The 25462-nt window shown below is 38.8% G+C and overlaps 1 protein-coding gene across 7 annotated transcripts in view; it reads right to left on the bottom strand.

Moving 5' to 3' along the window:
• Positions 1-25462, bottom strand: part of RABGAP1L (RAB GTPase activating protein 1 like) — a 726923-nt gene that overhangs the window by 145948 nt on the left and 555513 nt on the right. For all 7 annotated transcript variants that reach the window (XM_064370670.1, XM_064370668.1, XM_064370669.1 and 4 more), the window contains one exon: positions 19966-20094. In XM_064370670.1, coding sequence (XP_064226740.1) covers positions 19966-20094 — 129 coding nt within the window. The remainder of the gene's footprint in view (positions 1-19965; positions 20095-25462) is intronic.

Genomic DNA, 25462 nt, shown 5'->3' with positions numbered 1-25462 from the left:
GTCTTTTTTTTTTTTTTTTTTTTTTTTGAGACAAAGTCTCACTCTGTCACCCAGGCTGGAGTGCAGTGGTGCAATCTTGGCTCACTGCCACATCTACCTCACAGGTTCAAGCGATTCTTGTGCCTCAGCCTCCTGAGTAGCTAGGATTACAGGCATCTGCCACCGTGCCCTGCTAATTTTTGTATTCCTAGTAGAGATGGGGTTTCACCGTCTTGGCCAGGCTGGTCTCAAACTCCTGACCTCAGGTGATCCACCTGCCTCGGCTTCCCAAAGTGCTGGGATTACAGGCGTGAGCCACAGCACCCGGCCAAGAATACATCTTTGAAATGAATTACTGAGTCAGAGAGAGGGAGAGAGAAAAAGAGGTTTATCTTGAATGGAGCACAGAAAGAAATTATATCCTTCAACTCCTCTCTCATGCCTCAAGCATGTTAACTTCCCTCACTCCCTGTACAAAACTCCCAACATCCTAATCTACTCAAATTGCCTGGTCATGTATGACAGAAAATACACACTGAAAACAAAGAGAGAGAAAGATATGAATGGGAATAAAATTATGTTCTTGATACCACCTTGAAAGAAAATTAACATCTTTTAATGCATGTTAGCTGCTGAAGCAGTTTAATTACAAAATCTGAATGATTTAAAATAATAGTTTATTTTTTTGTTCATGCAAAATTCAGATGGCAGAAAAGTAGGCATGGGGATTCTGAACTATGCAGTCAATTTAGGAATTTCAACTGATGGTGATTCTGTCACCCTCAACATGTGGCTTGCAAGGTCACTTTGGGTGCCAATATCCAGTTGACACAAGGGATAGACAGCATGAAAGCTGTATAAGGAAATTAAAAAAAAAAAAAATCAAACCAAAAGAAGAAATGTCCATCACTTTTATCCTTATTCCTTGGCCCAGTCTCAGTCACATGCCTAGACTAATAAATATGAATTTTAATTTCACTTTTGACAATTCAGAACTGATTTTAGGTTTGCTCATCACAATCCCTATGAGAACAGATTTTATTATCATCTTATAAAATAGAAAAGAAAGTAATTTTAGAAGCCAGAGGAGGCTGGGAAATACAATCCAGCTGTGTCAGCAGAAAGAAAAGAAAATAGATTTGGTGAACAGTTAGCCAATCTCTACCACAGTGTCTTTCTCCGAATATTTTACTTTATCTGCAGATTCATCCAGTTCTTGTGTCCTAGGAATGTGAATTTAAATAAATGATGTATTTATTACAATGAAATTCTACTACTTAAAAAATCTGCCTCTCAGTGAAATTTGTTACAAATTGGATTGCCTGTAAAAGGTAAATTTTCATTATCGTTACATCCTGGCTTGTTATTATGAGGTCAACAAAATAAAAATATTTTAAAACCTCTTTAGTTCTATTATATCAAACAGTGGTACTATCTCCATTAGCATTCTTAACTTATCAAACTTAGTATTTCTAAAACTGAACTCTTGATCATTCCCCTCTCCAAATTTTTTCCTGACTTCCTCAGCTCAGAAAAAGACTTCTGGATAAGCAGTTTTTCAAGTCAGGTGCTTAGGAATAATCCTTTCTATTTTACTTGCTCTCAAGTCTTCCATCTAATTTATCAGCAGGTTAGATACACTTTACTTTCTAAATATACCTTGAATCCATTTATTTCTCCCAATTTCCTTTAATCCAAATCAGATCTCCCTTTCACCTGGATTATTGCTGGAGTGTCCTCCCTACTTCCATCCTTAGAGAGGAACCCTTCAAAAGATCTGCACCGTACTCAGGATAAAAGTCAAAATCTTAACCAAGTCCTTTGAGGACCCGCATGATTCTGGTCCCTGGCTTCATCTCCAACCTCATTTCCCAGCACTTATTTTGTTCTATGTGTATCAGCCTTTTATTTTTTTGAAAAAGGCAAAATACCTTTCTCACCTATTGATAGAGAAAGGGTAAGAAAATATCTCTCTCACCTATTGAAGAAATATAGTATTTCTTGTCTTGCAATATAGTATTTCTTGTCTAAAGAGTTTTATACTTTTCTTTTAATGATGAAATGTATTTGCATATAAAAATATAATTGATGTATATGTCTCCCACCCATTCAGGCACTAAGGCCAAGACAGGCAATTATCCCAACTTCCCACATGTCTGTGGGAAGACAGAGAAGTCTTTTAGGGTCCTGGCTTTGCCTTTTGTCTCCTGCATGAGGTCTATTAAAGCCCACGGTTTTGGCCACCAGGGATCGGCAAATGCCCAGAGAAAAAAACACAGGTTTAGAATTTACACTTTCATATCAGGATTCAGGCTTTCTCATAATTTCTGGCTTCCAAAAAATTTTCCTTATGTTACTACTGAGCCCCACATTAAAAGTTTGTAATTATTTTATTATGCAGAACTTATATTGACATCTAATCTACTATTTTTCCAGAAATAAAAGTTCCTTTAAAAGCATACTTAACTATTCCTCTTCACCTGGTTAGCTCCTATTAGTCTGTTAGGGCCTTAACTTCAAATGTTACTCCCTCAGAAAAGTTCTCCTTGATCGTCATTCCTCAATCTAAGTTAGCTTCCTACTATTTTCTATCTTACAATAACTTTCTGTTTTCTTTTGTAACATTTATCACAACTTGGGATTATACATTATTTTTGTGTTACCTTGTCCCTTTCATTACCCTGAAAGTTTCAGGAGGATAGGAATATTTTCTGTCGTGATCATTACTGAATGGAATGCCTACTGCAGTACTAGGACCTAGCTGGGTACACAACAAGTGGTAAAGATTAAGTAAAAGAATGAGTGGATGCAATGTAAATGATCATACTGCATTAGAGTAGTTTTAAACTCTGTGACTGCGCTGGGCGCGATGGCTCATGCCTGCAATCCTAGCACTTTGGGAGGCTGTGGCAGGTGGATCACTTGAGCCCAGGAGTTGAGAACATGACAACATGACAAAACCCTGTCTTGACTATATATACACACATACACAAATTAGCTGGTTGTGGTGGTGGTATGAGCCTATAGTCCCACACACACACACACACACACACACACACACACACACACACAAATTAGCTGGCTGTGGTGGCACGCGCCTGCAGACCCAGCTACTCCAGTAGCTGTGATCAGGGAGGTAGGATCTCTTGAACCGAGGAGGTTGAGGCTGCAGTGATCTGTGATAACACCACTGCACTCTAGCCTAGGTGACAGAGTGACACCCTGTCTCAAAAAATAAAAATAAATACATTCTGTGACTGATAAATACTGGCAATAATAAACAACTTTTAAATTTTGACTGCCTTCAAAAACTATGTAGCTAAGTGTAAGATTAGTACAAAAATTAGTACAAAAACGATGAGTAAAAGAGAGGTAGTAAAGCAAAGACTCTGGAACCATACTGCCTGGATTCAAAATTTGCCTTTGTCATTTATTAGCCTGGTAGCATTCATTAGGGATGTACCCATTCTAGGCCTGTTCTCTGATCTATAAAACCGGTTCAATAAGAGTATTTACTTCATGTTGTTGTGATGATTAAATGATAAACATGCCAGGCATACAAGGAAGCAGGATATAATTGCTATGGTGGTTGCTGTCATTACAAAGTTATTGTTAACCAACGCACTGCTTTCAGACACAAATGGCAAACAGCGTAGACTCATAAGGGAAAAATATGTAGGAGTGGCAAGCTGGAGAAAGGGATCTGGGTTTCAGATGTGTCAGCAAGAGTCACAAACACACAGAGAAATCCAGGAGGAAGGCAGCCGGTAGTAGCTGTGGGGGTGCCCACTGTCAGCACATGGATGTAACTGACATAGAGGTCAGCAGAAGGGGCTGTTGGAGGGAGCCTAAGCAGGGTCTGTCTGTGATCTCCTTTTGCAACATGCTCATAGCACTTGGTTCCTAAGATCCATCACCAACTCTCTGTGGGGAAGGATGACTTTGGGTCTGTTTGTGGGCTCAGTTCATCTAGAATAGTGGGGAACATCAGCAAAAGAGACAAAATTAAGTCATGCACCTTTTGACAGCAGCAAGTGTCTCTGGGCATTAAAGGTAAGTTTTGTCTGATGTAGTAGTTTTCCTGATAAATGCAGTACTCTACTCATGGATCTTCTATTTCTTTTTTCCTTTTTTGAAATGGAGTCTCGCTCTGTCATCCAGGTTGGAGTGCAGTGGTGCAATTTCGGCTCACTACAACCTCGGCCTCCTGGGTTCAAGTGATTCTCCTGCCTCAGCCTCCTGAGAAGCTGGGATTACAGGCGCGCACCAACACGCCCGGCTAATTTTTGTATTTTTAGTAGACAGGGAGTTTCACCATGATGGACGGGCTAGTCTCAAACTCCTGGCTTCAGGTGATCCATCCATCTTGGCCTCCCAAAGTGCTAGAATTATAGGCATGAGTCATCGCACCTGGCCTGGATCTTATTTTTCAAAAGACAAAATAGTAGATCTTTCAAATTTTCTTTTGTATTCTTTCTTTTTTCCACTTCATTTTCCTCCAAATATTGAGAACATATTACATAATCTCCCCTCTTGTTCTTACTCCCAACTCCACTCTCCTGCCCTAGGTCCTAATCAATCTAAAGTCTCTAGAATTTGGATCTTGCAATATTTCACTGACTATATAGGTCTAATTATTTCATAAGGAACAAAGTTGTACCCTTTTATCTAGATATAAAGCTAGTTCTTTTTTAGTCACCTTGAGACCATCTACCCATGAACCTCCATGAAAAATTTATGTTAAGATGAGTCTAAATATACTATCCATAGAGAGGTAATAAAATCTGAGTAGAGATACTCTGATTACAAGGAGTATCTAACCTATGATACTGATTGTATCAAAAATCAGAAAAGTGGGTTTCCAGAGTTCAGAGGAGGCTCAAAAATTTTTAAGATGTCTATCTCATGGTTATTAATAATTTATAGGATATCTGAGGAAATTTTCAATTTTGTTTATTTTAATTTGACAAGACTTGATATGTTTTGGTTGTGCTGTGTATAATCTGTCGAACAATGCTGACTCTAAAAAGAATGGTTTAGACAACATAAATCAATGAGGGAAGAGAACACATTTGCCAAAATGAACATGAACATTTTCTTAAGAAAACAGCACATGAGAATACTGCAGTCAAAGACTAAGAGAGTAATCTGAATCTCCCAAAATACCTATATTCTTAGCCAAGATAGAGTAGCAGCTGACCTTTAAATTCACATATTCCAATTTAAATAGGAAATTAAGGTTGAATATTACAATGGGTTTTTCAGGATAAATGTTGCCCATTTTTTCCTGAGGATGAGTCCACCTTGTTTTAAAGAAAGGACAACTGGAAATTCTTTCTCTGACACTGACCAATTGAAAACATGAGAGAACCAAATGGAAGCTTTCCATATAATACCAACCTCACTATTCAGTGTTTTGCTATAGACAGACTCTTTGATGGGACCTGGTTAATCTGTTCTTGTTTTAGTTCATCTCAGCAGTACTCACTTTATCCCAACAGTGTGAATTTTGGGATAATTTTAGCCTGTAATCCTAGCTAATTGGGAGGCTGAGGCAGGAGAATCGCTTGAACCTGGGAGGTGGAGGTTACGGCGAGCTGAGATCGCGCCATTGTACTCCAGCCTGGGCAACAAGAGTGAAACTCTGTCTCAAAAAAAATAAAAGGCAAAATTCAGACAGATTTCACTTTTTATTTCATTTTCCTATGGAAATAAACCTGGAATACCACTAGTGTAACACATGAGGATTTTCTCGTTTATTACCAGAAAAATTTTCAGGGAAAATGCAAAGCCCAATATTCTTCATCTTTTATAAACAGAATTTGTCACCTCAATAAATATAAATAAATAGTAGATGGATTTCTTTGATTCATCTACTATGCTAGGTGTTGATCAGGCATCAGGGAGGGACAAGGAGTCACAGGCTTGAGGACTTCACAGTGAGAGAAACTAGAGTAATAATGACTAACCTGGTTGTACACTAATTATAGACTGCATTGTGCTACATTCTTATTTCTATTATCCTATATGTAATCTTGATAGCAATCCTATTTCATAGAAAATATTATCTCCATTTTACAGAAGAGATAACTGAGGTACAATAAATATAAGTAACTTGCCGGAGATCAAACAGCTATTAAGTGGAAAAGTCTAAATTTAAACTCCAACAACACAACTTCAGAAAACCACGTTCTTAATGCCAACAGTGGTGCTCTGGTGTAGAAATTGCCAGAGTCAGAATGAATAACAGCCTAGGTTCCCAGAGTGGGTGATGTTTGAGCTGGGTCCTAAAAGGTAAATAGGAGTTTGCTTGACTGCATGGCTACAAAAGGGAATTAATTTAGCCAGTGCTTCACAGGTATGTTTAATTTAATTAATTCTTACAACATCTCTGTGCAGTAGGTATTAGCTTTGTTTCATGATGAGGAAACTCATACTCAAGGAGATCAAGTAACTTTCTCAGAATCACTCAGTCAGCAAGAACTAGAGGCAGAATTCAAACCTAGACTTGTCCACCTTTCTCAGAATCACTCAGTCAGCAAGAACTAGAGGCAGAATTCAAACCTAGACTTGTCCACCTCCAAAGCCTCTGCCTTCTCCAGGCACTCCATAGACGGAAAGCAACCCAGGCAGAAGAAACAGGATGTGACAAGGCCACGGCATATTGGTATGAGTGAAAGGGAAGTGTGCCAACCTGAGGTGCGTGGGATTGTCTTGCAGGTAGCAGGGAGCTGCAGTGTTCTCTGAGGAGTGATAAAATGAGGCTGGTTTTCTAGACAGACAACTCAAATGGTACTATGTGGAGGAAACTAGAGGGAACAGACACTAAAGGCAGAGAGACCAGTTATGAGACTGTTATAGCAGTCCAGACAAGCAATGTCAGGAACTTGAAACTACGAATTCTGATGGCTCTAAGAAGATCCTACTATATCAGACACTCTTCAAAATGTTTCCTTCTCAGAAGCAATGTCTGCCATCTGGCTTTTTAAACAATGGCATCCTAAAATTTGGTCAAAATTTAAGGATAAAAGTTTTTATGTAAATAATTCTAGAAAGTAAACAAAGTCCCTGTGTCCTATACAGTATTCAATACATGTTGTTGCTTAAAATACTCTGTTATAATACAGTATAGACTTTCTTCTACCACTGGACATTGTGAAAAGATATAACTTATTTACCTGCATTACAATTCACTACCTCTCTTGTAGGAAAAGAGAGAATGAGGGAGGTTGTGGTTTGCATAAGATAGGATACAATATAAAGGCAAGATTATAAGAAAGTTAAATGCAATAAGACCATACTAGAACAGGGTATATAAGGGAAGTTAGAACTTCTAACAAGCTAATATGCATGCCAGAGAAAATTCCTTGCCAACCAAGTGGGCTGATAGAAGTGGAGGGTGGAGCTGTAAAAAAAATAGGATCTTTTTGTGAAGTCACTTCAAGTGCAAAAAAAAAAAAAAAAGAAAAAGAAAAAAATAGGATCTTTTAGATCATCTGAGAGTTTAGGAGAAAATGGGCGATGTTGGGTATGCTGACAAAAATAGGAAACCGTCACGTGTTATAAGATATTGGAGGTATAGCTCAGAGCTGCCAAGCAAGATTCACGTTCAGAAGAGAATGTTTTCAGAGAAATTGAGAAGAAATGTGCACTCAGTTACTATGAGAACAACACTGTTACGGGCTGATCTGTGGGCCCCCCAAATTAATATGTTGAAATCCTAACTCCCAGTACCTCCAGTATCTCTATTTGGAGATAAAGCCTTTCTTTAAAGAGACAATTAAGTTAAAATGGATCTTTAGAATGGGCCCTAATCCAATATGACTGGTGTCCTTATAAAAAGAGATTAGAGCCAAGCACAGTGGTACATGTCTACAGTCCTTGCTACTCAGGTCGTTTGAGCTCAGGAGTTCAAGATTGCCATGAGCAATGACCATACCTGTGACTAGCCACTGCACTCCACCCTGGGCAACACAGTGAGATCCCATCTCTTAAAAAGAGAGAGAGAGACTAGGACACAAATAATACAGGTAGAGGAATAATCATGTGAGAATACAATGAGAAGGTGACCATGGAAGCCAAAAAGAGAGGACTCAAGAGAAACCGACCTTCGACATCTTGATGTTGGATTTCTAACCTTCAGAACTTGAGAAAGTAAATTTCTGGGCTGCCTCCCAGGTTCAAGCGATTCTCCCGCCTCAGCCTCCCAAATAGCTGGGCTTACAGGCATGCGCCACCACACCCAGCTAATTACGTATTTTTAGTAAAGACAGGGTTTTGCTATTTTGGCCACGGTGGTCTCAACTCCTAGTCTCAAGTGATCCACCCACCTTGGCCTCCCAAAGTGCTGGGATTACAGGCATGAGCCACCATGCTTGGCCCTACCCTCGATTTTAAAATAAAAGTTGAGCCAAAATTCCTTCCAGTGTGTATTTATTTTGTTACAGTGGCCCTAGAAAATGGATACAGATGTGAAACAGCAGACAAGAGAAACAGAAACGAAAGCATGGCCTCTTCAGGAACCAACTTGGTAAGAAACTTCAGCTAAAACTTTTCAGGATTAAAGTAGCAAGAGTTAGTAGGAAGTACAGACCCTGCGGGTTAGGGATAACAGGGAATAAGGCAGTGCCTGGAAAGGCCATCACTCTGATAAATCTGTTGAACCTGTGCCACGATGAGTATGTGACACTTCTCCTAACCTAAACTACTATTGGATCACTATGTTTTACCACCTCTTCATATTAGTTGTACTCCAAGATTCCCTCACGTTATAAAAATCAAAAAAGCAAAGCCAATAATGAGTATTTAAAATATTAACAACATATACAGTAATGATTTAGGTAGGAAGTGCCTCAGCCTGAGAAAAAAGGCAAAAGACTAGATGCTCTGGATAAAAGAAATAGCTCTCAGGGCCAGATGCAGTGGCTCACACCTGTAATCCCAGCACTTTGGGAGGCCAAGGAGGGTGGATCACTTGAGGTCAGGAGTTCGAGACCAGCCTGACCAACATGGAGAAACCCTGTCTCTACTAAAAATACAAAATTAGCTGGGCACGGTGGTACATGCCTGTAATCCCAGCTACCTGGGAGGGTGAGGCAGAAGAATCGCTTGAACCCAGGAGGTGGAGGTTGCAGTGAGCCAAGATCGCACCATTGCACTCCAGCCTGAGCAACAAGAACACAATTTTGTCTCAAAACAAACAAACAAAACAAAACAAACAAGAAATAGCTTTCTCCTCTCACAGGCTGAAGTAACAAAATCCCAACCAGAGGGTTTGGCAATGAGAAAAGACTGCCCTGATCACACCTATTACCTTACAGCAAGGAATGTAATTTCCTCCTTAGTAGTTTGTCTTTAAGTGGAACTTCAGAAGGCTTGAGAAACAACAGTTGGAGACATGTGAACAACACTTGAAATTTTTCGCTTCTTTTTGGTTGCTATGGTCATTTACATGTAGCTTCCACCATTTAAAAAAAAAAATTTTTTTTTTAGGAACAGTAGGAGAGAGAGGAGGAGAGAAAAAGGCCCAAGAGTAAAATAAGTGATTTACCTAGAATATTAATTAAATTTTGTTATTTGCAAGGTAAATGGATCTGAGTTAGAGAAATAAAAATACGAATAACTCAATAAATCTAATGTAATTATATTTTATATTCCCCAGAGTGGAGGCATTGGCATCTGAAACAGTTGTCCTTTAAGTGTTTAGAATACTAGACCCTCAGGATCCAATGGCCCAACCTTCCAAATGTAATTGAAACACCTAGGACATTTAAATTTATTTATTTATTTAGAGACAGAGTCTCACTCTGTTACCCAGGCTGGAGTGCAGTGGGGCGATTTCAGATCATGCAACCTCCCCCTCCTGGGTTCAAGTGACTCTCCTGCCTCAGCCTCCCAAGTAGCCTCCCAAGTGCCACCAGACCCAGCTAATTTTTATGTTTTTGTTTTTGAGACAGAGTTTTATTCTTGTTGCCTGGGCTGGAGTGAAATGGTGTGATTTGGCCCATTGCAACCTCCAACCCCTGGGTTCAACTGATTCTCCTGCCTCAGACTCCTGAGTAGCTGGGATTACAGGCATACACGACCATGCCCGGCTAATTTTTATATTTTTAGTAGAGACAGGGTTTTGCCATGTTGTCCAGGCTGGTCTCGAACTCCTGACCTCACATGATCTGCCCGCCTGGCCTCCCAAAGTACTGGGATTACAGGCATAAGCCACTGAGTCTGGCCTAATTTTTTGTATTTTTAGTAGAGACAGGGTTTCACCATGTTGGTCAGGCTGGCTTCAAACTTCTGACCTCAAGTGATCCGCCTGCCTTGGCCTCCCAAAGTATTGGGATTACAGGCATGAGCCACGTGCCCAGTCAATTTCTAATTTATTTTTTACTGATACATAATAATTGTACATACTGATGGGTTACATGTGATATTTTGCTTCACACATGCAATGTGTAATGATTACATCAGAGTACTTAGGATATCAATCACCTCAAACATGTATCAATTCTTTGTGTTGGTAATATTTTGAATCTTCTATTTTGAAGTACACAATAAATTATTGTTAACTGTAGTCACGCTGATGTACTATTGAATACTAGAACTTATTCCTTCTATCAAACTGTATGTTTGTGTACCCACTAACCAAACTCTCTTCATTTATTTTTATGGCTGCCTAAAAGAATGAAATTAAATTATTTCCAGGGAGAAGCAACAAAGACACAGAAGAATGTCTTATTTTCTTCTGTAAATCAGATCCCCAAACATAAACCATGAAGCACACTTTAAATATAATCTTCATGTGAATTCAAATGATAAATAACATAATTCTAAGAAATGTGAACTCATGGTAAATGGCCGTGGGAAAATTACTGATTACTGCTGTTCCCAACAGTGAAGACAAGCTCTAACGTTATTGGCCAACTCTGATAAATATAAATCACAACTAATGGATAAAAAGTAATCGGCAAATCACTTCGGAAAGGTAAACAAAATATGGTAACTCCTATTTAAGAGCATAAGCATTAGGTTTTGATCCATTAGAAGACTGCTGGGGGTGAATTAGATGCAGGGAAAAAAGAATACTTAAAAGTTTTTGAAGAAAAAGAAACTACTAGGTGAGATAGCAATTCTGATGTACTTTTTTGTTGTTAATTATGTGTGAAATGCACATAGTTCCAATTTTGGAATGTCTATAAAGGCATAATGCTCTATTCTTATAGTTTACTATTTCTTTTTCTAATAAAAAAGTTGCCCAAATATAAATTAATTTTTATATTCATTCGTTTACCCATCAAGTTAATTTTAAAATGCATGCATAGCTTTCCTTTTAATGATCTGCCAGAAAATGACTAGTAGAAGTAGGTTTAGGGTAGAAATACAATGTAAAGGAAACAAATGTGTTCCAGCTCAGGGGTCCCTAACCCCTGGGCAGTAGACCAGTACTGATCATTAGGAACCAGGCCAAACAGAAGGAGGTGCTTGGCAGGCGAGCAAGTATTACCCCCTGAGCTCTGCCTCCTGTCTGATCAGCAGTAGCATTAGATTCTCTTAGGAGCTGGAACCCTCTTGTGAACTGCACATGCAAAGGATCTAGGCTGCACTCCTTATAAGAATCTAATGCCCTCTTCCTTCACCACGGAAAAACTGTCTTCCATGAAACTGATCCCTGGTGCCCAAAAGGTTGGGGACCACTCTTCTAGCTGATTAGGAAGGATCACCAAAGCTGAGTTTTTTTAAATGTGGAAGGTGCCTGATATCTAAGCATCTGGAGCTCTGATCTGTTTCCTCTGCCTGTTATCAACTGTTTCAGAGCAGGTCCAACATTAACATGTTCCCTGCTCACTGGGAATAAAACAAAACAATACCCCAATCTAAGGTGCACTGAGGACTACAAGTGTTAAAGAAGTCTCAAACAGTGGCAAATCCTTTGATACAGAAACCACTTCATTATCAATTTGTTAATTATCACATCTCCATATCCTAGAACATGATAACATTTCTCCAGCAGAAGATTATGACACTTGAAACCTAACAACTCAACTGTGGTTGTCAACATATAGAGGTCTTTACAGAAAAGAAACACAAGATGTGGTTTCATCAAAAATGAATCTTTTCAATGGCATACATAAAAGCACACATTTTAGATCCATGAAGTTGACAAAAGCTTCTAAGGACCTCAGTGCTAATTCAAAGAAAGCCTCTATTTCAGAGAGTACATTCTTGTTCACATACAGCAACAACAGCCAGCAATAAACAGTAAACAGCATGAAGAAATCAGAGGTAAATTGCTTTCAATGCAATTGTTCTTTACAGTTTTGTTCTATTGTGAAAGTTATTTTCAAAACCATTCAAATCCAGTTACGAATATGGAGATCTTAGAAGAAAAAAAAATTAAATTCTGGATGAAGGAATCCACTACTGTCATTAAAAACATGATTTGTGAGGGGTAAGATCAAATGGCATTTGCAGCTTTGGGTGAGTAGAAAATAGTCCAGCACAATAAATAGGTAATTGAGCTGGAGCAGAGCTTAGAATTTTCTGAGGCAAGTAGGTAATAATCAACATCTTATCATTTGTAGCTACCTCTCTAGCATGGGGTAGAAAGACAATTTTGATGTGTGAGAAGATGCCAGGTCAGAATTCTGGGTTTTTTTTGAGACAGACTCTTGCCCTGTCACCAGGCGCCAGACTGGAGTGCAGTGGTGCGATCTCGGCTCACTGCAACCTCCGCCTCCCGGGTTCAAGCAATTCTCCTGCCTCCGCCTCCCGAGTAGCTGGGACTACAGGCATGCACCACCACGCCCAGCTAATTTTTGAATTTTTTAGTAGAGAGGGGGTTTCACCATGTTGGCCAGGATGGTTTCGATCTCTTGACCTCGTGATCTGCCAGCCTCGGCCTCCCAAAGTGCTGGGATTACAGGCATGAGCCACCGAGCTCGGCCTCTCCATTTACTCACCTGCTATTTATTCCTTGAATCATTGGCTTTTATTTGTCGTAACTCCACTGAAACTACTCTCATTAAGACCATCAGGGATCATTATATATTGCACAATGGTCACTTTTCACTTCTCAGTACCCTGTACATGACCTCTAGGTACCACTGACACTTGTCAACTCCTTCCTTTATGAAAACAAACACCTTTTCCCTTAGTGTTCACATTCATACTCTTCTGGGTTTCTTCCCGCCTTCTTAGTTTCACCAGCTTCTATTCTTCCATCTATATTTCACATGTGAATGCACCTAACCACTCTTCTCTTTGCTCACTGTGTATACTCCTCTATGAGAATTCACCCACTCCCACAGTTTCAATGCTGATGACTCCCAAATGCCTACTTTTAGCTCAGATCTCACTTCAGTATCCACCTGCCCATTAGATATTTATATCTACTTGGACGTGAGTTGTGGATATATACTGCAAACTTAACATATTCAGAACAACTCATTATCTTTAGTGCTTATAATTTGTTCTCTCGTTTCCTTTCTCAGTGTGATTTCTACCAAGTTGCTTAAGTAAGAATCCTAAGTACCGTCACTGGCTCTCTTTATCTGCCTTAACGCTCACATTTAATCACTAAAATCTGTTAATTTTATGTCTTGAATGTCTCTGGAATTCATCTAAATTTTCCTCAGCCAATTACAAAAACTCTGGTCTCTTCTCACCTAGATGACCGCAACAGCTCCTGAAATGGTCTGTCACCAATACAGAATCTTAACCCTTTCAATCCACTCCCATAAAGCAACAAGAATGACCTTCCTAACAATAATCTGATAATTTATGTCTCCTATTTTAAATCCTTCAGTGCTTATCACTACCCTCAGGATGAAATCCAAAATGCTTGCCATGGTTTACAAGGCTCTGCACAAGCTATCTGGCTCCTCTTGCCTCTCTAGTCTTTTCTCTATCTACTCCCCTCACTCCCTCTCCCTCCTTGCATCCTACTCTCCAGTCATGACCTACAGTTAGGTCTTGGGCAATTCCATATTTTCTTACCTATGGGCTTCTGCATATTTTCTGCATGAAACATCCTTCTCTCCCTGTCTTGCTACACTTCTTAACTCCTAATAGTCTTTCAAATTTCATTTTAACTCTTACTTCCTCTGAAAAGTCCTCCTGGCTTAGTTCCTGGGACATAACAGGCACTCAGTAAGTAACTTTTCTTTCTTAATTCTCTTCCTTTAGGTTAATGTTAGATTTTGCATTTTAATTTTCCTCAAATTATTTTACTAATAAAACACAAGTGAAATAAACTAACATTTTTTAAAAAAAGCTCTACCGACAGAAAATTTTGGATGATGTGCTTCTGAACTTTGCTACTACTGAAGCCCATTGTAAGTATGGCACTTGGAACATTATTCCAAATAAAAATCAACTTAAAAAAAAAGACTTGTTTCTTAACCTTTGGAGAATAATTCTCGGGAAAAGTTTGCATGGCCATAGAGCTAAGCTACACACCTATTTGAACTTTAAGGAGGCATAAAATATTGAATCATAAACAACCATCAAATACCTGACAGTTTTTGACCAACAGAAATGGTCATTTCATCAATTTAACCTGATACAATATAAATGGTACTGAATTAAAATATGTAGAAAAACAGGTAATCAGATCAAGAATTATAAACATTATGTATATATGCACTTAACATATATATAGGTATCCCATTTATATCTTCTAACAGTCTATAGAAATATCAATTTGCTTAACAACTTTAAGGTTGTACTACAGTACAGAAGCTAGCTTTTTTTGAGTAACTGAATTCCCTTTAAGAATTCAATTAAAGGTATATATTATGAGGTCAGATGTGGTGGCTTACACCTGTAATCCCACTACTTTGGGAGGCCGAGGCAGGCAGATCACCTGAGGTTGGGAGTTCAAGACTAGGCTGACCAACACGGAGAAATCCCCTGTCTCTACTAAAAATACAAAATTAGCTGGTCATGGTGGCAGATGCCTGTAATCCCAGCTACTTGGGAGGCTGAGGCAGGAGAATTACTTGAACCTGGGAGGCAGAGGTTGCGGTAAGCCAAGATCACAGCATTGCACTCCAGCCTGGGCAACAAGAGTGAAACTCTGTCTCAAAAAAAAAAAAGCTATCTATTATGTTACCAAGAAAAACAAAATGTTTATATGTTCATACAAAAAAATTCAAATTTCTGGTAATTTAGAGTCTCTGAGGCCAAAATCCAAATTCAAGAAGCTCTGCAATGGCAGAATTTTTAACTATAAGACAAAAATCAAATTATGATATTCAATAAAAACTGACTCCCTAGGAAAGTACAGGATATTCATATTAGGCACTTTATGCATCTTTTACTTAGGTCTTGATTTCAATATTAAAAGTAGCCAAATGACTATTCAAAGTAAAGCCTGACGGGTCAACATGTTTTCTGATTTTAGCCTAGTTGAAACCATAGGAACGGGAGGGTGTTAGAATAATTTTGAGTCTCATTAGTTAAATTACCAGTTTAGAAGCTATTGAAAATGTTCCTAATATTTAATATCATAATAAGTTTTAGAAAAATAAAATTATTTATCCAATCTAATGTGTTTTATTAACAAATCTTGTTGGTACACTCACAGAATTAAACCACATACAGAGCTAACAAGTTATTTTTTGCCTGCAACTGTTGCATCTATTTTAAAACCAGTTTTCAGTTTTACTGAAATCACTGGTCACAGTTCCTTAAAATTAAAGGAAAGTGATTATTTTGGAGGATAATTAAATGGAAACATATCCATTCAAAAAAGATACAACTATATAGAACACCAACTTTGAAAATAACTTTAAAATGTTAAAAACTTGATTACTTTTGGCAGAAATTCTGTCTTTAATCATAAACAGTCTATGGATAAGGAGTTAAACTTTCTTGCCTATTCCATGCCTGCAGTCACCTTTGTCCATGAATGCTTTGTCTAACACATAAGCCTCAGTCTGTAAGTCCATCATCTCCTAAAATTTCCAACTGCCGGCACAAGCCACTGTAATGATGGCCTGATGACTGACATCCTTACCCACACGTGCACTTCCATTGTTTATCGTAACACCTCATCATTCACAGCCTCTCGTGGGTTATGGTGGATCAGAATGGGGAGTGGGGAGGCAGGAGGAACAGTGCGATAGGTCTTAGTGTTTTTTCAAAACTACAAGCTATTGTAAAATCGATTTAGTGGGTTGTGATTAGCCTTTCTGTTTGGGGATTTCCTTGGGATGCAGGGAGAGGTTTAAAATAGAATAATAGAATACAGTACAATAGGCTGGGCAATGGTGGCTCGCGCCTGTAATCTCAACACATTGGGAAGCTGAGGCAGGCACATCACTTGAGGTTAGGAGTTTGAGATCAGCCTTGCCAACATGGTGAAACCCTGTCTCTACTACAAATACAAAAATTAGCTGGGCGTGGTGGCGCATGCCTATAGTCCCAGCTACTTGGGAGGCTGAGGCAGGAGAATCGCTTGAACCTGGGAAGTTGCAGCGAGCAGAGATTGTACCACCGCACTCTAGCCTGGACAACAGAGTGAGACTCCATCTCAAAAAAAAAAACAAAACACAATACAACAGAACAAAAAAACATCAGAGTGCTTCAGTGTAAGGGTAAGTATCTCTTCAGTTATGTATGTATAGAAGCATGTACGTATAGTCATGGTTTTGACATAAAAGCAACCAAAATGTAGGTCTTGGTTTAAAAACAATTTTAGACCTTTGGGTTGGAGACCTACATTCTAGTCCCAGCACAATCCCATCCCAATACTGGAATACTTATGTCTTCCTTCTTTCAGTTTCATCTCACATCCGCCTCACAATCATTCACTCTACAATTATATGTTATAAATGAAATGGTGTCCTGTAGATGCTGTCTTAAATATCTAAGAAAAAGGTACTCTCCTTAGATAATGCAAAGAAAACCCCACAAAAAACTTTTAAAACATTAAAAATTATTATTAAAAATTTTAACCTGTTATTGACGACTACATGATTAGGTAAGCAAAAAAAAAAAAAAAAAAAAAAAAAAAAAAAAACGGAAAAAAAAAATTTAATTATTGAAACCTTATTAAAAGCTTTTAAAATATTCATACTTACCTATTCATGTCCAAAAAATTTATTCCAGTTGTACCCAGGACTTCTCTTCCAGGAATAGTCCATTTGGATTATATTTTGAACTTGTTTTCCAACATTTTATGTTTCTCCAACTCTCAGATCCCATGTTTCTGGACTGACAACTAGCCACCTCCAGTAACTTCATAAATTATACTGGAGAAAAAAATTTTTCCCTACACATTTAATGTTTTTCAATTGTTTTCCTGAGTATTTCTGTCTTCAGTGACTTGCCAATGCTACGAGATTTCCCTTGAAAACATTTAACTTTTCACCTTACCTGTACCTCTTAATTATCTGTTCTTTTATTCTTAGAAATGAATATTTTATCTTAAAGGATTCCTACAGCATTGACCCAATTTACAATACTTCTCTCTGGCATCTCCAGAACAATCAATTGGCTGAAGCCTACCTTTCAAAATTACCACCCACAAAATTCAGTGAAAGGCACCATGCCCACTAGAATATACTTTCAAAGTTACAAATAAATGTGGCTTAGACTTTGGCCAAATAAAACAATCAGTCGTGAAGGCTTTAAAGAGTTTGCATTGCTGCGCACGGTGGCTCACGCCTATAATCCCAGCACTTTGGGAGGCCGAGGCAGGTGGATCACCAGGTCAAGAGATCAAGACCATCCTGGTCAACAAGGTGAAACCCCGTCTCTACTAAAAAATACAAAAATTAGCTGGGCATGGTGGCGTGTGCCTGTAATCCCAGCTACTCAGGAGGCTGAGGCAGGAGAATTGCTTGAACCCAGGAGCCGGAGGTTGCGGTGAGCCGAGATCGCGCCATTGCACTCCAGCCTGGGTAACAAGAGCGAAACTCCGTTTCAAAAAAATAAAAAATAAAAAATAAAGAGTTTGCATTTCAGAATGAAAACTTCAGAAGTCCATCTTTCTTATGATAGCTTTGGAAAATGATCTCTTAGAATATAATGCTCACTTGAAAGACAAAGTAATCTTTTTCTGCCCAGTTACTTACTTTCAGAGTTAAACTGTACTTTTTAACATTTATAATTTGCTTTAAAACAGGTTAAAATTCAAAACAATTGTGTTATACACAAAAATGTCACAGTGGCTGTGGTGCCTAAAAGAAGTCCATGTCAAAGTATCTTTTAAGTAACATGCTTAATAAGCTGATGGCAACTCTTATATCCTAGCTGCTCAGTTCAAAAGCTGTGCAATCATTTTAACTCTTTCTTCTCACACTCACATTTAATATATCATGAAATCTTACTGGTTCTCTTTCAAAATATACCCAGGTTCCAACCAGCTCCATCTCTACTCCATCTCCATCTCTTTCTCTACTGCTGTCACCTGGTTCAGTCTATCGCCATCTCTGAAGAGGATTACTCCAAAATCTCTTGTCTGACGTCCCTACTTCTCTTACCTTCCTATGGTTGTTTTCAACAAAATAGCCATTGTGATCCTCTAAAAACCTCAGACAGATCATATCACCGCTCCACTAAAAACCCTGCAAGAGCTCCCTGTTTCACTCAAAGTAAAGCCTAAATGCTTACAAGAGCCTACATTTTCTGGCTCTTTGTGAGCATTCCTACTACTCCCATTTCATCCACTTCACTCCAGCTGCACTGGCCTTCCTCCTGTTCCTCAAACCTACCAGGCATGAGCCAGTCTCTGGCCTCTGAACTGTCTATTACCTCTGCCTAGAAAGCTTTTCCCCAGGACATCTCCATGACTAATCCCTCATCTCCTTCACGGACTCAGTGGGGTCCACACTGACTATCTTAATAATAACCCTAACCTTTGCTCCCCAACCAATCCAATCTCCCTTTATCTTCTCCTACTTTTTCTTTTTTCTCTAGCTGTTAATCGCCTTCTAACATATTAAATAAAGAATTTATGTTGCTTATTGTCTGTTTCCTTCTGCAAGAATGTAAAGTCCCTAAGAGCAGAATCTCTGTTTAGGAAAACAATTTATATTTATATTACGGTTAGGTAAAAAGACCCCCTGGTACATTCCAGAGGTGTAAGAATTAACATCAGTCAATTGGTTCCAAATATTTTAAGAGTGCTCTCTCACCTTAATCCTACAACTTTCTGGAAAGAGTTTTCAATTTCAAATTGATTTATAAAATTTGTTTAGTTTTATCATACATGTGACATGGACGAATGTATCACAGATATTTGGCATGTGTGGGATGGGAATGGGCGGATCAAGACTCAAACTTTCCAAGTCCCTTAGAGAAATGAAAGCACTGCCTAAGCGAGCTTTTCTTGCTTTGTCCTAAATAATCTTAAAACAGATGGCAAAAGCTAAATACTAAGTCTGCTTCCATGGAAACCACTATCACAGCAGCCCACTCTAGAGCCCCACCTATGAGATAAATGTTTGTCTTCCTATTGTTATAATCTAAGCCTACGAACTTTCCGTCTAAGTCCCACAAGAAGGTACAGCTACTTTATACATATCAGCCTGACAAAAATGTCTGGGAGAAACCAGTTCATACACAATCTAACCTTAAACATAATTAAACCCTGCAACATATAAAAAAACATTTTACATAATTTGCCATATTAATTTTTCTTTTTTTGAGACAGACTCTCACTCTGTTGCCTAGGCTGGCATGCAATGGCACGGTCTCAGCTCTACAACCTCTGTCCCCCAGTTTCACGCGTTCAGCCTCCGTAGTAGCTGGGATTACAGGCACGCGACACCATGCCCGGCTAATTTTTTATATTTTTAGTAGTGATGGGGTTTTACCACGTTGGTCAGGCTAGTCTTGAACTCCTGACCTCGTGATCCACCCGCCTCGGCCAATTTGCCAGGATTACAGGATTACAGGCATGAGCAACCGCGCCTGGCCAATTTGCCATATTATTCTGCATTTATATTTTACCTTTATTATGTAAAAATTCAAGTGTCTTACTTTAATATTGCAAGCCTGCTCCATCAGTCTTCTTGCATTTTCCTCTGCCCTGTATCTCTTTGGAAGCTGAACTCTAAAGAACTTTAAAGCGCCTTCAAAATCAGCCTGTAGAAGGTCTTCCTTTGAGGTCTGCAAAATAATCATCAAGAATCATCATTACATCTTAGCCTGCTTTCAGGACAAATATATTACAAAAAAAACTTTATATTTTCCTGAATATACTTTTATAGTTAAGATCTAAGTTCATTCCAAACGTTTTAAGGAAGATATTTCTAACATTTCAATATCTAGACAATATTGCTATAAGCTGAAATAAATCACCATAAATCATAGAAGCAATCTAAGAGTTAATTAACAAGCTAACATATTGAATTTATATTACCTGAAAATTAGAAAGGTGGTTTTTGGCAAAGCTTGCCAAGCTATAGCTCTGAGAAAATAATAAGGCCAAAAAGGGAAAAGAAATTGAACTCTAGGACTAATCTGTGACTTCAGCTCAATGAACATTTTAAGGATATTACTGCAAAGCTGGCTGAAGACATAGAAAATGCAATCAAAATACATCAGAGTTACATAATAAGCACCTAACGGGAAGATGGCTTTTCAACTAATGACAGCAGCAGTTCAAGTGAAAAGAATAGGAAATTGATCCCATATACCTTGAAGGATGCTATGAAAAAGCAAATGAAACAAACCACCTAACTACTGACTTCTCATGAAAACTATTGTTTACCAAATTTAGTTCTTCAGAAAATAAAAAACCACTTGGAAATAAATATATCTGGGCACAGAAGAAAAGACTAAAGAGAAAGTAAAATGTTTATCTGTATAGCGAAATCATGGGTTTCTATTTATTTTTTACTTTTTTTGAGACAGGGTCTCCCTCTGTTGCCCAGGCTGGAGTGCATAGTGCAATCATGGCTCCCTGCAACCTCAACCTCCCAGGCTCAAGTGATCCTCCCACCTCAGCCTCCTGAGTAGATGGGACTATAGGCACATATCACCATGCCCAGCTACTTACAAATTTTTTTTTAATAGAGATAGGGGTCTCACTCTGTTGCCCAAGCTGATAACTCCTGGGCTCAGGCCATCTTCCCACCTCAGCCTCCCAAAGTGCTGGGATTACAGGTGTGGTACAGGTTATTTTTTTCATTATATTTTGTTTTACTTTCTGTATAATGCTTTTGTAATAAGAAAGACAACAAATATTTTAATAGGAAACAGTTATAAAGAACTTTGGCAAACACTGTGATACATATTATAGATTTAGGTAGATGAGTACACAGAAGTAAGCCATAAAGAAATTAGATGTTTTACAGTTAGTACTTAATAGTCAAAAGCTTCAACAATTAAAAAAAAAAAGGCACCCAGAAATCACATAACTATATGCTGTGTCAAAATATTACTTTATTTAAATTTAAATGTAAATGTAAAGCTGATTAACTCTGAAGACTGCATTGAAACAGTATGCAGGAAGCCAGAGAAATTCCTGCTGGTAACAGGGTCTGAGTTTTTGTCATCACCACTGTGGTCCAAGTCATTATCATGACTAGCAAGACATGTAGTTCAATCCTAGCAACTTCTTGTAATCTAGATTTTAGCTGAAATGTAAGATCTGAGACCTTCTCTGAGCACTTAAATTCTTCCTCCCAGCCCATTCCCCACCAATTCATTTTCCAGTTTTCCATCTGTTCTCCTTCTTCCCCTCTTTGTATGTCTTTTTCACTGCTATATCCACAGCAACAAGAACAATGCCCCAGAATATAGGTGGTATTCAATTAAAATTTTTAACAGAAGAAATGAATGAAATCTACTTTCATCTCTCTTTTGCTACCCTTCTCCCCTGCCCTTTAAACAGAAATGTGAAAGAAAAGAATATATTCACATCAGGCAGCTTTACAAGGGTCCACAAATTAGTAATCAAAAAATAGAGCTAGGCTAACAGTGGGAATAAAAAACAAAAAACTCCAGTACATCTCAGATTTCTCTTTCCTCATATAGATGTGATGGCAATAGGTGGTGGAGGGAATGCTTAGCATGCTCTCAACTCACCTTAACTTAGTTGGAAAAGGCAGTTACTGGAAACAACTTCAGTCTGAAAGAGAGCCTCTCTAACTAAAATATCAACTGCTGAATTATGGGGGAAAGCATCCAGCCACCAATTCTATCAAACATACCACACATCTCTAGACTTCCTTCTTTGCATGTAATACCAGTTCTGATGATTAGCTCTGTGGTAATGGTTTGGACAATTCCAGACAAACTGTTTCCAAGGTTTGTGGAGAAACAGAATTAACCCTTTCTTCACTCCTGAAAGTCCTCTGAAGGCACCTCTTCTATTTTCGGTACAATTAACCTCTATCTACCCGGAAACAGAGGCCCCAAAATGGTGATGGGCAATCTCTTCCCTGCAGCCAGTAGCACAGTTACCTAATTTCCTAATATTGCCAAGACCCAATTTCAAATCCAGCCTTTTAGCACATACAAAAGCAGATAGACTGGGATCAAGAATGAGGAATCTTACATTCTTACACACTGGATCTCTGGTCAGGCAGGGATGGCCATGCAGGCAGAGATGCTGCTTGGGAGAGGCAGATAGTCTCAGGGAGGGTCCAGCAATGGAGTTCCCACCAGGGTGGGGCTGAAGACCAAGTCAGGTTGAATCTCTGGAAATCAGAAGCCCGAGTTCTCTGTGACTGTTCTTTCCTAGACACTGTTGGTATTGATATTGCTGCAAATCACATGGCTTCCCAGCTGAGTTAAGCTCAAGAAGAGAGCAGATCTGGCAACTATGGGGTAGGGAGGCTCAAGTATACTAAGGTGTGAAAACTGCATCTTCCTCAATTCTTTAACCTTGGCCTCTGAAGTACTTGACACATTAAAGGTACTTAAGATTGCAAAGGACGGAATAAATTCATTTTAATTTCAACTTTGGCAAACTCTTAGTGCTATATAAGTTTTCCTATTTTAAAAATGGGAATATCTTCAGTCACAAGTATTTGAGAATGAGTCCAGGCATGGTGGTTCACACCTGTAATCCCAGCACTTTGGGAGGCTGAGGCAGGTGGATCACTTGAGGTCAGGGGTTCAGGACCACCCTGACCAACATGATGAAACTCTGTTTCTACTAAAAATATTTTTAAAAATTAGTCGGGCATGGTGGCGCATGTCTGTAATCCCAGCTACTTGGGAGGCTAAGGCAGGTGAATCACTTGAACCCAAGATGTGGAGGTTGCAGTGAGCCAAGATCGCGTCACTGCATTTCAGCCAGGGTAACAAGAGTGAAACTCTGTCTCAAAACAAAACACAAACAACAAAAAAACCCAAGTATCTGAGAATGAAATAATTTAAGGCATATGAATGCATGTTTTGAACTCCAAAGGAAATATAAGGGGTGATAGTATATCTCTGTGTTGTTCAAATATGCTCAAAAATAGGTATCTTAGTGGCTAAAAGCAGTACCTTGTTCTCACTGACTTTTTTTTTTTTCTGAGACAGGGCCTCGATTTGTTGACCAGGGCTGAAGTGTATTGGTGAAATCATAGCTCACTGCAGCCTGGAACTCCTGGGCTCAAGAGACCCTCCCACCTTAGACTCCTGAGTAGCTAGGACTACATGCGTGTGCCACCATGCCAGCTATGTTTTACGTGTTTTTTTTTTTTTTTTTTTTTTTTGGTAGAGATGGGGGTCTCACTATGTTGCACAGCTGGTCTCAAACTCTTGGCCTAAGTAGTCCTCCCACCCAGGCCTCCCAAAGTATTGGAATTACAGATGTGAACTACTGTGCCTGGACTCACTGACATTTTTAATTCCATAAAATGGGCAGTCGAAACTGGAAGAACTGATATTCTATGGGCTGCAATACAGCTAGTTTCATTGTGAAGGAAAACAAAAATGCCAGTAAGCAAAACACACACAAACAAAAATCGTGCTTGCCAGTATTCTAAAAGACAACCTGTAGTTAGTCCTACTTTGATTCTGATGGCTTTTTCCTCCAATTTTCTATCTTCAAGAGACTTCCATAATCATTAAGTATCACCTCAAATGCCTTTGTAATGCCATAAGCAGATTATAAGTTTGCAGAGATAACTCTCCTTTTTCTGACAACTGTATCTAAGAGGTTTTTCCCTCTACAATCAAGGTAGAGACACTTCTTGTTCTGCAAAGATTTGGATGTTTCACTAAGAACTTATCAAAAGTTTTTTTTTGTTGTTTGTTTTTTTAAGAATACTTTTTTGGGCTGGGCAAGGTGGGTTCACGCCTGTAATCCCAGCTCTTTGGGAGGCCAAGGTGGGTAGATCACTTGAGGCTAGGAGTTCGAGACCAGCCTGGCCAACATGGTGAAACCTGTGTCTACTAAAAATACAAAAAATTAGCCAGGTGTAGTGGTACACACCTGTAGTTCCAGCTACTCAGGAGGCTGAAGCAGGAGAATTGCTTGAATTAGGGAGGCAGAGGTTGCAATAAGCCAGATCATGCCACCGCATTCTAGTCTAGGCCACAGAGCAAGACTCCATCTCAAAAAAAAAAAAATACTTTTTTGATCGTAATTCATAAATTTGTACATGTATATGTGTATGTCTACATAGTGGGGTCATAAATTTTTTCTTGATTATATAGTCATGGCCCAAAAGAAATTTTTTTAAAAAGTCTCATATAAGGTCTGACTACTGAGATAAACATAATTAATATTTATTATATTACTTATAGTCCTTTCCCCTATCATTACATACATATTTTACACATATTTAACAAAATTTGAATCATCCTGTACGTAAATATATATGCTTCACAGGCTGGGCATGGTGGCTGACACCTGTAATCCCAGCACTTTGGGAGGCTAAGGCAGGTGGATCATTCTGAGGTCAGGAGTTCCAGACCAGCCTGGTCAACATGGTGAAACCCTGTATCTACTAAAATTGCAAAAATTAGCTGGACGTAGTGGTGGGTGCCTATAATCCCAGCTACTCTGGAGGCTGAGGCAGGAGGATTGCTTGAACCCAGGAGGCAGAGGTTACAGCAAGTTGATACTGCATCACTGCACTCCAGCCTGGGCGACAGAGTGAGACCCTGTCTCAAAATAAATAAATAAATAAGCTTTACGAATGCCAAGCATTAATGTAATGTTATTAGTCTAAAATATAAGTAACAGTGCTGTTTATGAAAATAAAACATGGCTCCAACCAGGGCTCCAGGATCAGTTCTCACCATCCTAGTACTACTACTAGTAGTTATTGTTGTTATTGTTGTTACTTTTTTTTTCAATAATTTTTTACTTTCTTTTTAGTTTATAAAAAAATTAGTCTGGATGCCATGACTCAAGCCTGTAATCCCAGCACTTTGAGAGGACAAGGCAGGAGGAGCTCTTTTTATTTATTTATTTATTTCTTTATTTAAAGACGGGGTTTCACCATGTTGGTCAGGCTGGTCTTGAACTCCCAACCTCAGGTGATCCACCCGCCTTGGCCTCCAAAGTGCTTGGATTACAGGCATGAGC

The sequence above is a fragment of the Aotus nancymaae genome, unplaced genomic scaffold, assembly GCF_030222135.1.
Source record: "Aotus nancymaae isolate 86718 unplaced genomic scaffold, 86718_ANA_hifiasm-v0.15.2.pri h1tg000108l, whole genome shotgun sequence".
NCBI lineage: Eukaryota > Metazoa > Chordata > Mammalia > Primates > Aotidae > Aotus > Aotus nancymaae.
The sequence above is the reverse complement of the archived record's forward strand: the minus strand, read 5'-3'. Positions and strand labels throughout refer to the sequence as shown.